The sequence below is a fragment of the Notamacropus eugenii genome, chromosome 3 (assembly GCF_028372415.1).
Source record: "Notamacropus eugenii isolate mMacEug1 chromosome 3, mMacEug1.pri_v2, whole genome shotgun sequence".
NCBI lineage: Eukaryota > Metazoa > Chordata > Mammalia > Diprotodontia > Macropodidae > Notamacropus > Notamacropus eugenii.
In genome coordinates this window covers 385,144,581-385,160,340 of record NC_092874.1, presented here as the reverse complement: position 1 = coordinate 385,160,340, position 15,760 = coordinate 385,144,581, and the positions used below count along the sequence as shown (strand labels likewise).

At 42.4% G+C, this 15,760-nt stretch overlaps 1 protein-coding gene across 4 annotated transcripts in view; it reads right to left on the bottom strand.

Moving 5' to 3' along the window:
- Positions 1-3,362: 3,362 nt before the first annotated feature.
- CARD11 (caspase recruitment domain family member 11) overlaps positions 3,363-15,760 on the bottom strand; it is a 131,597-nt gene continuing 119,199 nt past the window's right edge. For all 4 annotated transcript variants that reach the window (XM_072597684.1, XM_072597687.1, XM_072597688.1 and 1 more), the window contains 3 exons: positions 13,024-13,148; positions 9,294-9,409; positions 3,363-4,249 (listed from right to left, as the gene is read on the bottom strand). In XM_072597684.1, the coding sequence (XP_072453785.1) occupies positions 4,045-4,249; positions 9,294-9,409; positions 13,024-13,148 (446 nt within the window). In that variant the 3' untranslated portion in view covers positions 3,363-4,044. The remainder of the gene's footprint in view (positions 4,250-9,293; positions 9,410-13,023; positions 13,149-15,760) is intronic.

Below are 15,760 nucleotides of genomic sequence, written 5' to 3'. Positions count from 1 at the left end.
GGAAATAGTCTCTTCCAATGCAGATTTGTATCAGTTCTGAAATTCGGTCTTAAAGGGTTTAAGTGATTTGTCTAAGGTCCCATGGTATGCCCGTGTCAGAGGTTTTTCTGACTCTGAGGCTAATTGTCCATCCCACTATAGCTGTCTCTGGACCCTTCTATTCTTGGTAGCTTCTCATCCCATCCAATCATCCACTGACCATCTCACTCCTAGAATTCCATTGACACTACCTGATCCAACACCCTCCATACCACTCCTAAGACCTGAACCTCCACATGAGACTTTCTGGATTCCCTTCCCTAGGGATGAATCTGGATGATTTAAGTCATTTACTTTTAGAACTTCTGCCCTAGGGCCTTGCCCTGCCAACATTTCATGCCTGACTAGTTTCCTTTCTTCCATTTATAAATACCAATGTCTGCCCCTGTGTTCCACGGCTGTATGAGAAACCAGTTCTTTCCTAGCAATATATGGGCGATTGGGTTTATACAAACTAGCTCGCTAAACTCACTGTATTTACTAGCTCACTCTAGATACCAGACCATGTTTCAGTTTCATATTCCATCTAGCCAGCCAGCCAGACCTCTTCACAATCTGCCTACCACCATGAAACTTTTCCCTTACCTCTACTTCCCATCTCCCAGAATGAAATACCTTTCTCCAATTGCCACTGCCCTGTGTGTATTGTCTTTCCTTGTTAGAATATAAGCTTCTTTAGAACAGGGACTCAGCACGCGCCACACACACACACACATATACACCTACACACATAAGTATATTTACATATGAATATGTAAATATGTATGGACGTATTTTTAGCATTCCCAGAGATTAACACAGTATATGACACATACATGACACGTACTTAAGTGTTGTTTTGTTTTTTTCTCTTTTCATTCATTTGTTTAGTTCAGTCAAGTTCAGTGTTTGGATATCCATTACATGCTACCTTTCTCTTTCTGGAGCACATAAAGACAGAACTGGAGTTCTGTTCTGAGTGCCACTGAGCTAAAGGATAGGCCCTTTTCCCTTCTAAGGGAGGTATATCTTTGCCTAAACATTCACAGCAACAATAGGGGAAGTCCCAGTAAGGTGCGAGGAGTTGGGACTTGGGAGAAGGCAGCTCTGGCTGAGCTTTGCTTCTGTGTGCTCATGTCTCTGTGCAACATGGCCAGAAGGCCACAGCTCCCACACCCAGCTTGGCTCAGGTACTCTTGGAGGCTGCCAAAGTCCCCGATCAATGCCGCCTTGCCCTGCCAACATTTCATGCCTGACTAGCTTTCTTTCTTCCATTTATAAATACCAATGTCTGCCCCTGGGTTCCAAGGCTGTATGAGAAACCAGTTCTTTCCCAGCAATATAGTACCCCAGGCCCAGAGTATTATGGGAAAGTGAGTCCTTTTGAATTTCAACTGCACATGCTCACTGCTTTATGTTTGTTGCTGTGAAGTCTGTCATTCCCCAGAGAAGCAGATAGAAAAGAAGGAGACCTTTTCCAATCTCCAAAGTACAGGAGAAGGTCCTGGCTGCAGGACTGAATGGCCAACAAGGAGAAGCTAAACCATGGTGAAACACAGCAGGATAGGGGAGCTTCACAGCACAGGACAAAATGGACTTTATGTTACCAAGAATAAATATCTCAGGTAGAAACTGTTCCTTTTATTGAGAACAAATAGGGTGAGAGTAATCTAGAGGGATTTTAAAAGCAGACAGGCTAGACAACTAACAATAGCCCCAAACACTTCCCAGCAGGTGGAGGAGTTCACAGGTTCTTTTCTCCTTAATCCTGTTCCTCCACTTCTAAGTAGGTGCAAAATGCTCCAAATGTTTCTGGCTCCCTCCCTTTCCCTTCCAGGGTTCCTTTCTTATACTCTAGTTTTTTCCTTTTCTTCTCTCCTTCCTTCTATCTGAAGTAGAGGACAGTTGGGGATATTATGACCAGGGGCTTGTAGTCAAGGTTGAGGGAGAAAATGGATGATTAGAACCACTTTAGTTCCTTGTCATCTGCTTCTCAAACTCCTACACACATGGAGAGGCACTGATCGAACGAGTTGAGTGCTATACTTGAACTGAGGAGTGCCTGGGGTTCTGCAGGCAGGTAGATAGAGTGTTGGGCCTGGAATCAGAAGACCTGGGTTCAGATTCAGTCTTGGATGCTTACTAGCTGCATGGTTCTGGACAAGTCAGCCAACCTCTGCTGCCTCAGTTTTCTCATTTGTAAAATTGGGATAATAATAGCACCTGCCTCCCAGGATTGTTGTGAGGATCAAATGAGATGTTATTTGTAAAGTGCTTAGCACAGTGCCCGGCACACAGTAGGTGCTTAATAAATGCTTTCTCTTCCCCCTTTGAACCCTCCCTAAGTCTTGCATGTCTCTGGGTAAGTCACTGAACACTTAATACCTCTGGGCCTTAGTTTTTCATCTTGGAACAGATGGCCTCTTAAGGCCCCTTCTCTCTCTAATCTATGATCCTATGATCCAAGCCTATAAAATAAAGCCAAGGGTTTAATTGGGCCTAATGGCTGCTTTTTAAAAACTGTATCTGATCATGGAATTCTGGCAGAGTTCTTTGGCTTAATGGGAGGAAGGAAGGTTGTTCTGGGCAAGGATGAAAAGATGAAAAGAAGTATGTAGAATGTTCATCCTTTCAGTTCATGGTTTAAATCTAGAGCCTCGAACCTGGTGGTGGATATTTTCAAAGGAGTGCCCAGATGAGTAGAGGGGTAATGTGCAGGGGGTGGAAGACACTGAAAGTGAGATAAAGACCAGGATTTATGATTTCTGAGGTCCCTCCTAGTTCTAAATCTATGATGCTAAGATTTTAATATATGTATATATATATACACACAAATATATACAGTATATATATATTTATACACATATACAATATACTATGTATATATATGATGCTAGGACTCTGATGGAGAATGAGCATGGAAGGGGAAAAGAGTCAAGGGAAAAGTGGCCTGGAGATCCAAATCCTCGTTCTCTCAGTGATTACCTCTGTAACCCTGGCCAGTCATTGCCCTTTTCTAGATGTCAGTTTCCTCTTCTATAAAACAAGGGGACTGGACTAGATGACCTCTAAGGTTCCTGCCAACTCTATGACCACGGTGGTCCTATAAGTACCATGCAAGTAACAAAGGAAAACTGCCTGCACCCTCCCTACTACCCAGGGGATCTTTTCATTCAGCAAGTAACAAAAAAGCTTAAAGCCCTTTCTGAAAGGGCTTTTTTTGCTGAAGTATACAATTTATAATACTGGGAAGGGGTTAGGGTGAGGAAATAGGGGATGCTTAAAGTTACTGCCAACTGGAAAAGGGAGGAATGGTAGAGAATACATGGAAATGAAGGCAAATAGAGGGTTTGGGGGACTTTAATGAAAAAAAACCCAACATCAGTACCGTGCAGTGCAGTGCAGTATGCCTCTTTCACTTCAGCCTGGCCAGGCTACTCACATGTGTAACTTGCAGAACGGACCACAGCTAAGAGAAGTGGTCTTGCTTTTGGGGGACTCCAGTATGACCAGGCAATGAGCAGAGTCCCTGGTGAATTACATTCAATCGCTAGTCTGGTCTGGGAGGGGACCCAGAGGCCTCAGGTTCAGTGTCCTTTGGCTGGGTTCATGTCTCCCTGAAGATTTCTGTGCTCTGATAATGTCAGGAGTGCTAAACGACTGGGATGGGGTCCAGGCAGTACGTGGAATAAATTATTCCTAACTCCCTCCCACATTTTCTTCCATCCCTACAGTTAAAGTAGCTGCTGCTGTCCCAGGAGGTAGGAGTGGGTTGGGGGGAAGGGGAGTGAGATACTGTGGTAGGGCTGCTTATCAGGGTGGAAGTTCAGTCCCTGGGGCTCCCATTACCCACAGGCCCGAGTAACTCCTCCCATTTGCATCTGCTCCATCTGCAGCCTGAAAACAGAGCCGGCAAAGGAACACTGGGGAGCCTCGGGCATTGCCCTGGGGGGCTCCACCTGCCCAAACTCTGCTTGGTCAGGGCCTGCGCATCACTGACAAGTCCAGTTCAATACAAGGCCTGTTCTACAGCTGATCTTCATCAATCCAGATGGTTTTTCGCTGTTCCTCTCCTATCTTCTCCTTGATGACCCGGATTAGATCCTCCACGCTGCTCCACATGTCAACCTCCACCGAGGCGTAGAGACAGGGGAGGGCTTCCAGTTCTTTCTCCTTCTGGCGGCACACCTTTAAAAATTCCTCCTCCGTCTCTGGCCTGGGCAGCAGTTTCCTATGGCCCAAGAACACACAATCAGTGGTGCCAGTGTAAAAGAAACTGGTCCTTGGAAGGAAAAGAGTACCAGGGCAACGGTCATGGTCGTAGACCAACTGCTCACCCACACATTTCATCTTCTCTCTTTAGGCCTTTGGTCCAGTTGGATCATGCCTGGACCATGAGGCCACGCTCCCTATCCAGTTCTTAGAATCCCTGGTGTCTTTCAAAGCCCAATGCCAACATCGCCTCCTTTACTGACTACCCCAGCCGCTACTGTCTTCTTCGCCAATTATTCTGAATCACACCTGAGATTTCTTTGGCATAGCTAACTCAGTGAACAAGTTCCCTCTCCCAATGCCCATTTATGTATTTTGTTTGTAAACAGTAGCTTGCATGTTGTCTCTTGTATTTGACTGTGAGCTCTTTTGAAGGAAGGAATGATTTGTGTTTTCCTTTCTTTGTATCCTTGGTGCTTAGCACGTAGTAGGTACTTAATAAATGCTTAGTGATTTGGTGACTTGACAAGATAAATGCAGATAAGCACCTGCTCAGCAATTTATAATCTTAGGGAGCTACCTGGGCTGCTGAGAGGCTAAGTGATATCCCTAGGGTCACACTGACAGAATGTGTCAAGAGGCAGCTAGGTGGCACAGCAGATAGAGCACCAGTCACAGAGTCAGGAGGACCCAAGTCCAAATCTGGTCTCAGACACTTCCTAGTTGTGTGAACCTGGGCAAGTCAATTAACCCTGATTGCCTCCACAAAACAAAAAACCTCCTCAAACAGAATGTCAGAGATAAGACTTGAACCTCAAGTTCTCTGAAACCAGTTCTCTGTAATAGCATAGTGAGTTCTTCAACTGATATTCCCCTATATTTATTTTGCACATATGTATATGCTTATATGTTTTCTCCTCTCATAGATTATAAACACCCTGAAGGCAGGGACAATATCACTTTTATCTTTTATACCCTTGGTGCCTAGCACAGTACTTGGCAGTGAAGTGGATAGCGCTGGACCTGGGGTCAAAAAGACTTGAATTCAAATCTAGACTCAGACACTTATTAGCTGTATGACCCTGGGCAAGTCACTTAACCTCTGTTTGCCTCAGTTTCCTCATCTGTAAAATGGGGACAATAGTAGCACCTACCTCCCATGGTTGTTGTGAGGGTCAAATGACAAGCTATAAAACCTGACACATAGAAGTCACTTTATAGATGTTAAGTATCATTATAATAATAACATGTTTTCAATTAGTTGATATTGTTCTAAAGTGTTCAGGACTAGGGGGTTGAATAGAAGTATTGAGAAAATTCAAAGATTCAGGAAATGGTGATCTCATCATTCAATAAAACAAGCAAATATTTAGCAAGGGTCCACTATGTGCTGGACATTGTGCTAGGCATTTGGGGAGAGGTACAAAGATAAAAATAAAATAGTCCCTGCCCTCAAGCAGCCTATATTCTACTGGATCCTGGATGTGTGATTTCATAATGCTAGTTCGTACATCCAATAGTAACTTTCTCTTTTACCCAGGAACCGTGAGGATCTTTCCCTCAGTTTGACTTTTCTTTTCTTTATTAAAAGGGGCCATCCCATGACTTAAGGAGGTCTATTCATTGAATGGGTGTATCTCACTCAAAGTGAGTGTCTGATAAGACCGTAGCCTAAAACAGCCAGGGTCTCCCAGTGCATCCTGGGCTATCCCCAGTCATCCTGATGAATATCAGGCCACTGGACCCAGATGTCTCTGGAGGAGAAAGTGAGGCTGGTGACCTTGCACAGCCCTCCCTCACTCAAATCAAAGTCAACTGCAAGTCCATGTCATCATCTTGATGTCATGGTCCTCTTGGAGAACAAAGGACAAACACACAGCAACAATAATCATAGTGCGTAAATTTAGACCTGGAAGAGGCCTTTAAAATCATTGTGTACAATTCCTTCATTTTACAGATGAGAAAACTGAGGCTCAGGGAGGCGAAGGAACTTTGACAAATTCACCTAGGGATTAACAGAAAGAGCAGAGATTTGAGCTTGAGTCCTCTGGCCCCAAACCCAGTGCTTTGTTTATGGCACTGAGCTGCCTCTACTTCCCCAGCTTGGTAGAATAATAAGTGACATTTATACAATGCTTTTAAAGAGTGTGGAGTGTTTTATATAGATTGTGTTTCTGAATCTCATAGCTACTCTGTGGAGTAGGAACTCAGGTGGACTGTAGAGTTGGCTACCTCCCCTACCTACCCTGCACCTACTTACACCCACGTAGGCTTCACCAAAGGTGATTATTATATTTCCTCTACCTGGCCCTGGCCTCTTCACGCTGGCCCCCAGTATATCCCAACAGGACACAAAGGAGCAGGCAAGGCTGTAGAGAAGGGGCCTGGCTTTCAGAAACCATCTTTCTCCTTGTCAGTGCCATTGGGGACTCCCATGAAATAGATATCAAAACACCAGTGAAGTACAAACAGTAACACTCTGGGTAAGTAGCCTGTTACTTATAGCATTTAGCATAGTACCTGGCACTTAGCAGGTGTTTAATAATTTATATAAGAAGTAACTATTGGATTAGTTGTTTGGGGAAAGGTGTGCAATAATACAGTGCTAGAGGGCAATGTATTATAGGGGAAGGAAACTGCCCTTGACATCAGGAGACCTGGTTTTTAGTCCCATTTCTGCCATTAGTCAGTTAGGAGATCTTGGGTCTGGCTCTTTGGGCTTTTGCTTTCCTTATGGCTAAAATAAGAAGGCTAAACAAGATCTCCAGTGCAGGGATTTTTAACCTTTGTGTGTGTGTGTCTTAAGTCCCTTTGACATCCTGGTAAAACCTATGGACTCAGAATGTGTTTTTAAATGCAAAAAAAAAAAAAATGAAGTACATAGGATTACAGAGGAAACCAATTCTACTGGATAGTTATTAAAAAGTCCCAATTAGTGCAAATAATGAACCCTGTGAAATGATTACATTAATACAATTTGCACTTATTTAAAATTATAATTATATGTAAAAATATGGTAACTGATTCCAGTCCAAAGGAAATAATGTGATGAGAATTTGAATAATCTGACCATTTCTTGGGAATTCATTATTAGCACTAATTGGGACTTAGTTATGTCAAGATGGCAAACAAAACAAAACAAAACAACCTCTTCACTCCCTTAAAAATTCAAGTTCCCTGATTTGGGGTTAAGAACCTGAGCAGTTGTCTTCTAGTTTTAACATTTTATGTTTAGGATCTCAGAATGCCAAGCCTCCTTCAGAGGTCAACTCAAGTTCCATCTCTTTACTTGGGCAAGTCACAGCCTCTGACTCAGTTTCCTCATCTGTAAAATGAGGTAATAATAGTACTTACTTCCAAAGGTTGTTGTGAGGATCCAATGAGATAATATTTGTAAAGTGCTTTGAAAACCTTAAAGGACCATGTGAATGTTAGCTATCATCATAATTGTTATTACATTAGTAATACATTACTATATATTAATAATTATGTTATTAATAATAATAATTATTATTAATATCTCTGAGTGTCTACTTCCCGTTTTGGCCCCTAAATTGTCTTGTGTACATATATATTTTCCATTCAGTGACATCGTCAGTATACAGTGCTCCCTGGTGAGGAACCTCCCACCCGTGCAGATGGGCAACTGCTCTCAAACGTAGTCTTAGAGAGTTGCCATTTTGTTGTTTAGTTGATTCTGACTCTTTGTGACCCCATTTGGGGTTTTCTTGGCAAAGATACTGGACTGGTTTGCTATTTCCTTCTCTAACTCATTTTACACATGAGGAAACTGAGGCAAACAGAGTAAAACGACTTGCCCAGGGTCACCTAGTTAGTAAGTGTCTGAGGTCAGATTTGAACTCAGGAAGATAAGTCTTCCTGACTCCAGGGCTGGTGCTCTGTGCCCTATGGAGCCACTTTGTTGCCTGGGGCAGCGACAAGTTAAGTGGTTTGCCCATAGTTAAATAGCCAGTAGGTCAGAAATACGCCTTGAAAATAGATCTTCCTGGGTCTGTGACTGGCTTTCTACTCACGACATCGTTCCACTTCTCTACCTTGTATTTAAGTAGATGTTTGGTTTCTACCTCGATGTGCATATGTTGTTTTCCCGGATAAAGCATAAATTCCTTGAGGCTAATAATTCTTTCATTTTTAACTTTTTTATTTTCAGTGCTTGGCAAACAATGGGCACTTAATAAATGCATGTTGATGGACTCTACTCTGGGTCTACTTTATATTCTTTTTTTTGTATGTGTGTATATATATATATATGTATATATGTATGTATGTGTGTGCAATATATATGTCATTTTTCTCAATAGCCAATCAGCACTTTGAGAACAAATTAAATTTAATTTTTATCTTCTTTTCTCACAGTAGATGCTTAATAAATGCTTGTTGATTGACACTAGTTAACAATTATACAGAGCTTTAGGATTTACAAAGTGCTTTATGTTTAAATCACTTGCTCTTCATAACAACCCTGTAGGAGAGCTGCTGTTAAATTTTTCCTCATTTTAAAATATAGAAACTGAGGCCCAGGGAGGGTAATCCAGTTGCCCAGCATCTGGACCCAGTGCTCCCTCCATGACCCCACTTAACTGCTGAGGTGAGTACTCTGAAAATGTGCAGCCATGCAATAGGGAGGATCAAGAAAGGCTTTGCAGAGGAAGTAAGCTCTAAGCAGGGTTTTTTAAATTGAGGAAGTTTGGTAAGCTGAGTAGGGAGGGCATTCTGGGTAGAAGGAGGGGTATGGGAAAAGGCAGAGTCTGGAGGCAGCAAGCTGTATGCAAGGGGGTAAGGGGAGTCATGAAGGAGCATAGAGTGATATGACTTGGGGTGCCTTCTGAGCAGGGACTAATCAGGAGGGCCACACTGATAGGGCAGTGAAGGGGGAGATTGTTTAGGGTAGCATCTGGGAAGCCAGCCACACCAACAGGGAGAGCAGGAAACATTCCAAATGCCCAGGCAGGCTTCCTGAGGCAGGGCCTGGGGGAAGCTTCACAGATTACAGACAGGACAGCTGGTCGACACACACAAAAGTAAAACTCTCTGAGACATACCTGAATTTCTTGATATTCTTCTCTGAAACTCTGATGAAGAGAACGATGGGGTAGATCTTTGCTTTGATCAGATCTTTTGTACAGCTTATCCCAGCCTCCAGCAGACAGTGTTTATTCTAGAAACAAAACCATCACAGTGTCACTGGAGGACAAATCTCCATATTGCATGGTATGTATGTCTGTGTATCTGCATGTGCCTGTGTATAATGGCAGACAGCATGTCCAACAGAGAAGCTGGCACAGGAAAAGGGCTGGTGTCAGCCTCAGCAGCTAGGGAACCTGTGAAAACCAGAAACTAAAAGCACCCTTGTGCTAGAGATGAAAAAATGAAAGCGCAGATCCAATTTAGACCAACACACCCGGAGACACACTTAATACGCCTCAGATGTCTATACATTATAGAGCATAACCACACATGGTAGTCCAGGAGCCCAGGGCCTGAAATAAATTAGGCTATAAGTAAGCTCTTTATTAAAAAATGGCAATGATGACTGGCAGCTCTGGGTGGCACTGCATATACATGATGCTGACTGCCTGTTGAGCATGTCCCTGGGATGACTGCACCAGGGTAGAAAGGGCTTGAGAAATCTGCTAGCCCATTTTGGTGGGCTAATTAATTCTTCAAACCTACCTTTAAGGCTATTGTATATGTCTCTTTTCAGCATGTCGTCACAGCAGTTCTAAAAGGGCACTATAACTCCACTTCCTGGTTAATCAGGGAGTGACTTCCCTTGCCTGAAGGGTGAAGAGATAGGCTTGGAATACCCTCCATTCTCACTTGTGCCTCTTAGAATCCCCTGGTTTCCTTCAAGATTCATTTTATATGCAACTTCCCAGTGGAAACCAATGTTAGAACGCTCTCTCTTCTCAAATAGTCATGTATGTATTTATCTTTGTAAGTGTTATATCCCTTAGTAGAAGGTAAACTCTTCAAGCGTAGGAACTGTGCCCAGCCTAAACTCCACAGGCTTTCCTTTGCTTTGATAATCAAATATGAACTAACTTCTGTACTTGCCATTTAAAAACCTTCTCAACCAGGCTTCAGTTTTAGTTATACTATTGCCTTTTATATACTCTATGGTCCAGCTAAACCAACCTTCTTGATGTTTTTAACATAAATAGTAATTCCAAAATTCAATATGTTATCTCTACACCTTTATATAATTTGTCCTCAATACCTGGAATGCAACTCTTTTTTTTGCCTCCACTTTTGAGAACTCCTCATTTCTTCCAAAGCTCAGATCAAGAACTGTTTCCTATAGGGGATGTTTCTAGATCCCTTAGCTGCTAGGGCCGGTCCCTGAAATTACCTTGTACTTATCCTCTCTATAATTTGGATAGACTTGTATGTGTACATGTTGTCTCTAAAAGAGCATAAACTCCTTGAGGGCAAGAGTTGTCTCATTTTTATGTCTCTGTTTCCAGTGCCTAGCATATTTCTTGACATATTATTGTTCAATCATGTCCCATTCTCTGTGACCCCATGGACCATATATGTCCATCCTTGACACAGAGTGGGCATTCAATGCCTTTTGAAATGTTCAGCTGGGTGGGGCAGTAGATAGAGTGCCTGGACTGGCCTGGTCTCAGGAAGAGTCATCTTCGTGAATTCAAATCTGGCTGTAGACACTTACTAGCTGTGTGACCCTACGCAAGTCACTTAACCCTATTTATCTCAGTTTCCTCTTCTGTAAAATGAGTTGGAAAATGAAAAGGCAAATCATTTCAGTATCTTTGCCAAGAAAACCCATGCAAAGAGTTCGACATGACTGAAAAACAGCTTAACAACAAATGCAATTTTTATTGGATAGAAGTTATTTTTAAGCTAAAAGTCATTTTGGTCCCAAACCCTTGGCTGTGCCACTTACTACCTGTGTGACCTACAGAACGTCACAAAATATTTCTAGGGCTCAGTTTCTTCATCTGTAAAATGAAGGCATTGGTCCAGACCAATGCTGTCAAACCATACAGAAAATAGAAATGGGGGTCATTAATCTCTATATAAGGATCCCTGTGGGCTGCACATTGACTTAGTTTTAAAATGTAATGTTATCTATGTTTTACGGTGCCTTCTACATTACATTCCTTGTACATTACGACTTTACCCATTATGGTTTCAATCTATCTTGGGTTAGCATCAAAAATTAAATGGGAATTTTGGGGGAGTTTTGCAGAAGACACATGAAGGCCAACTAATGACACAGAGCCTCTGACTAGATACTGAAGCCAAATTATATAATAAGGTGCTGTAAGCACTCCATAAAAGAAAAAGAAGAAAATCCGACTTCTTCTCTGGTACAAAGGAAGGGCCAAACAATTTTCCAGATTGCAAGGGGCACTGTGCCCCTAACTCCTGAGCTGTGGAAGGCATCACTGTATTTTTATTGATCTTGTTAAATATTTCCCAATTACATTTTAATCTAGTTCAGGTGGCACTCAACAATAATGCAGCTGCACGGGCCTGCTGGCTGTGTGTTTGACAATTCTGGTCTAGAAGGCTTCTAGCATCCCTTCTAGTTCTAAGCCTATCATCCAATTATCTTTCCTTGTCATTGCTATCACTCATGCCCCCAATGCTCTGCCATCAGAGTTCACAAAATTAGGGGTACAACCCTACATAATAACATATGGTATGTTAGCTTACTGATTGGTTTAGATGTTTTTCAGGCCTGTCTGACTTTTCATGACCTCATTTGGGGTTTTCTTGACAAAGATATTGGAGTTGCTTGCCATTTCCGTCTCCAGCTCATTTTGTAGATGAGGAAACCGAGGTCAACAGGGTTAAGTGACTTGCCCAGGGTCACACAGCTTGTAAGTGTCTAAGGCTGGATTTGATCTTTGATCTTCCTGACTCCAGGCCCAGTGTTCTGTCCACTGTGCAGCATAACTGCCTAAGTTTAATGATAGCTGTGTCCAAGTCTTTGTCTTATGTATCAAGATGGGAAGGAGACAGGAGATGGACATTAAATGTAAAATTCCTGGCCACTTACCTATATGTAACTGTTCCATTTCATTGAAATGGCCAAAAGCAGTTTGACATCTTATGTTTCCCACAGTCTAGGGTAATGCCATTGGCCTCAATTTGAGCATTTTTCTTGTCTAGGGTAAGGAATTGCTTCCATGCTTAGGACTGATAGACTCCACAATGCACAGGTACTTGAGGATCAGAAAACAGGACAACCAAAGTGTTTGTTTAAATTGCGTATGTATACTTTTTCTCATCCCCTGCCAAAGACCATTCTAATCTCCCACTTTCCACTTGTTCAGCAAATGTCGTGCCTGACACCAACTCTCTCACTTTGCCTGTCTCTCACTGACACATTCTTTCTCTATCTCTGGCCCTGTTATCACAACCAGACACACACATACCTAACAATGCAAACTAGGACACAAACACTGAAAACCATTAAAAATAGAAGATAGTTCTGCTAAATAAACACATACTGAAGTCCGGTATACAAGGGCAATGGAGAAGCTGGAGAAAGGGAGGAGAAAAAGGTTAGCACAAATGGAAAGTTAATTTGGATGTGTAAAGGAAGAGAGGGAACAATGAAAATGAAGGGCAAAACAGGGTAAGAACTTGGGAGTGGGAGAGGGAAAGAAACAGGAATAACTCTTCCAACTCTGGCCTTTACCAAGATGGTAGCAAATGGATCATTAGATTTGTAAAAAGAAAGAAAGAAGCATATACATAGATAACCACAGATGGCTCAATTCAACCCTAGGTCACCTTGGCAGCTACAGCTTCGATATTGGCAGGAACAATGCATTCGAAGGTGTTTGGATTCTTTTCCCGGGAAAAGATGATGGTTTCTGTTCTTTCTTTCCTCAGGAACTCCTCCTTTGTTACAATATCTGGAGAGAAGAAAGACAAGGCTTCAGTTGCAGTGAGGCACAACGGATAGGGCAATAGACTTTGCATCAGGAAAACTTGTGTTTAAATTCCACTTCAGACACTAATTAGCTCTGTGGCCCTACAAAAATTGCTTAATCTCTCTCAGTCTCAGTTTCCCCATCCATAAAAGGGGAGTATTAACACCTGTAGTACTAGCTATATGAGGTTGTTATGAATTAAACGCTTTGCAAATGTCATTACTATTGCATAACATCCAGGACCTGCCTATTCTTCAAAGGCTCAGATCATGTACTACTGCTGCTGTTAAAAAGTTTTCCCATTGCCTAGCCCGCAGTGTCCTTTCCCTCCTCTGGATTCCTGTATCACTTATTTTTTGCCTACCCCACTCATTGGACAGTTATCATGTATGACCTTACAACTTATTCTTAAGGTCCATGGCAATGTGGAGATGACCTTGGATTCCTGAGAGTTAAGCCAGCAGAGTGCAAATTCTACTGAATCTTATTAAGTTGGAAAAGCTGTAAGTAAAAGTCTGAGATAGACCATTTGTCATACGTTCACACACACACACACACACACACACACACACACAGGGGTCTTGACTGTTGATCCTACAAAGCCTAACAATGGTGCCCTGAATGCAGTTAATGGTAGTGTTCCATCAGGGGATGAACGTCCACTCTCTCCGTGATAATGCAGAAAGAATGCTGGCAGTGAGAGAAGGCTTGAACTAAGTGACCTCAGTTTTTTGTTCATTGACTGACATAGCAACAATGAGTTTTCCTTAACAGTGTGGTTCTGGATTCATGGTAGTGTGAGACAGAGTACAGTGGATCTGATTTCTGTCCATATGGAATATTAGACCTACTGTGGGAGTCTTTTCTTCTACTCAAACCCTTGGTTGCCTCCTCCTCCCACTTTTTAGTACAGTCATCTCATCTGCTCAGAAGATTCTGCTTTGACCTACTAGGAGTAAGCCATCAACCAATAAGCAATTGTTAAGGACCTATTATGTGCTAGGCACTGTGCTAAGCATTGGAGAATACAAAGAAAGGCCAAAGAAAAGTTCTCAATGGTAGAAAAATGGCCGAAAAGACTGAATTAGGAGTCAGGGCTCCTAGAATTTAGTTCTAGTTATTGAATGCTACTAATTGGCTGTGTGATCCTAGACAAGTCATTTCACCACTAAAAAACGGAGAAGTAGGCTGAGATATCCTCCAAGGTTTTATTGAGCTGTAAAATCTTATGATTATAAGTCCCACTTAGCCCAGATCCCACACCAAAGTACTGGGTGATCCACACCAAAGAGACAAAGTGGTCCATGGTGTGTCATGTACTACTACTGAGAGGTCCAAAGCTCACAGCTCAACAAGCAGCTGTAGAACCAGATGGTAAGAAGAGATTATGAGGAAGTTAGCAAGCAAATTTTCTAGGCCACTGCTGGTCACTAAGGCAAAATGACTTACTATGGAAGGATAAGACTATGGGAAAGACCCTGAAGAGCCAGCATGTGGCCCTGGCAAGGAGCCCTCAGGTACAAACAGGTCTGGATGAATAACTGAGGGGAATCAAGCAGGTTAAGGTGGAATGCAATGAGCATTGCAGTTCAGCTTGGTGAAATGGGATTTAAAAATAAGGTTTACAAAATGCACATCGGTCAGGACGTCAGCTGGAAAATACTTCTGTCCTGAAACATGAAATGAAACCTCCTTTCTTTTTACACATGTCCTTGTGGTATGCATGTGAGTCACAGGTGGCAAGGCTGTGGCCAGGCCTGGAGGGTTGCGGGGAGGCGGGGGAAGGGAAGAGGCTGAGAAATTCATGGGTAGTCAAGGTGCAGAGGAAGCGTTTTGGGGTAGTCATCTCCCTAGCCAGAAAGGCAGCTCATGTGACTTACAGTTATTATAGTTATCCTGAGAGACATGGCCCCTCCACATCGGCTCATAAGCACTAAATAAAACCCACGCTCTGCTGTGTGGGATACTTTTCCTTTCATAGAGTCATTCCATTCATTCATTCAAGTATTTATTCCATGCTTACTATAGTGTCACAAGTCATGATAGATGCTGGAGAAGATACAATGACAAATAATTTATTCCTGTGTATATAAGAGTAGCTAGAAATCTCTACTATCTCTCCCAGCTCTCCACGAGGAGAACATCACAGAATGAGGCATCTAGAGCATTCTCACTCTTTTTTTCACCCCATTGTCAGGCAGCATGGAATGGTAGGAACAGCATTGGGCAAGGAATTAGCAGGCAATGGAAGGCAGACTGGATTTTGGGTCATAGGCCCTGGGTTCTAAGCCTTCCTTTGTTTATTACATGTGTGACTTTATATAAATTTCTTAACTTTTTTGAACCTCAACTATAAAATGGAGGGGGGTGGACTTGGCTTCCTAGCTCCATATCTGTGACCTGGATTTGAGATTTGACTCTGACCTTGAGCAAGTCACAAAATCCCTTGTTCAGCTTTCTGACCTGTAAAATGGGTATGGTATCTACCTACCTACTTCACATGGTTGTTTTGAAAAGTAAATGTGAAAAGGTACATGAGAAGACTTTGAAGCTATACAAAGATGAGATATCATTATTTTAGCCAGCTTGGAAAG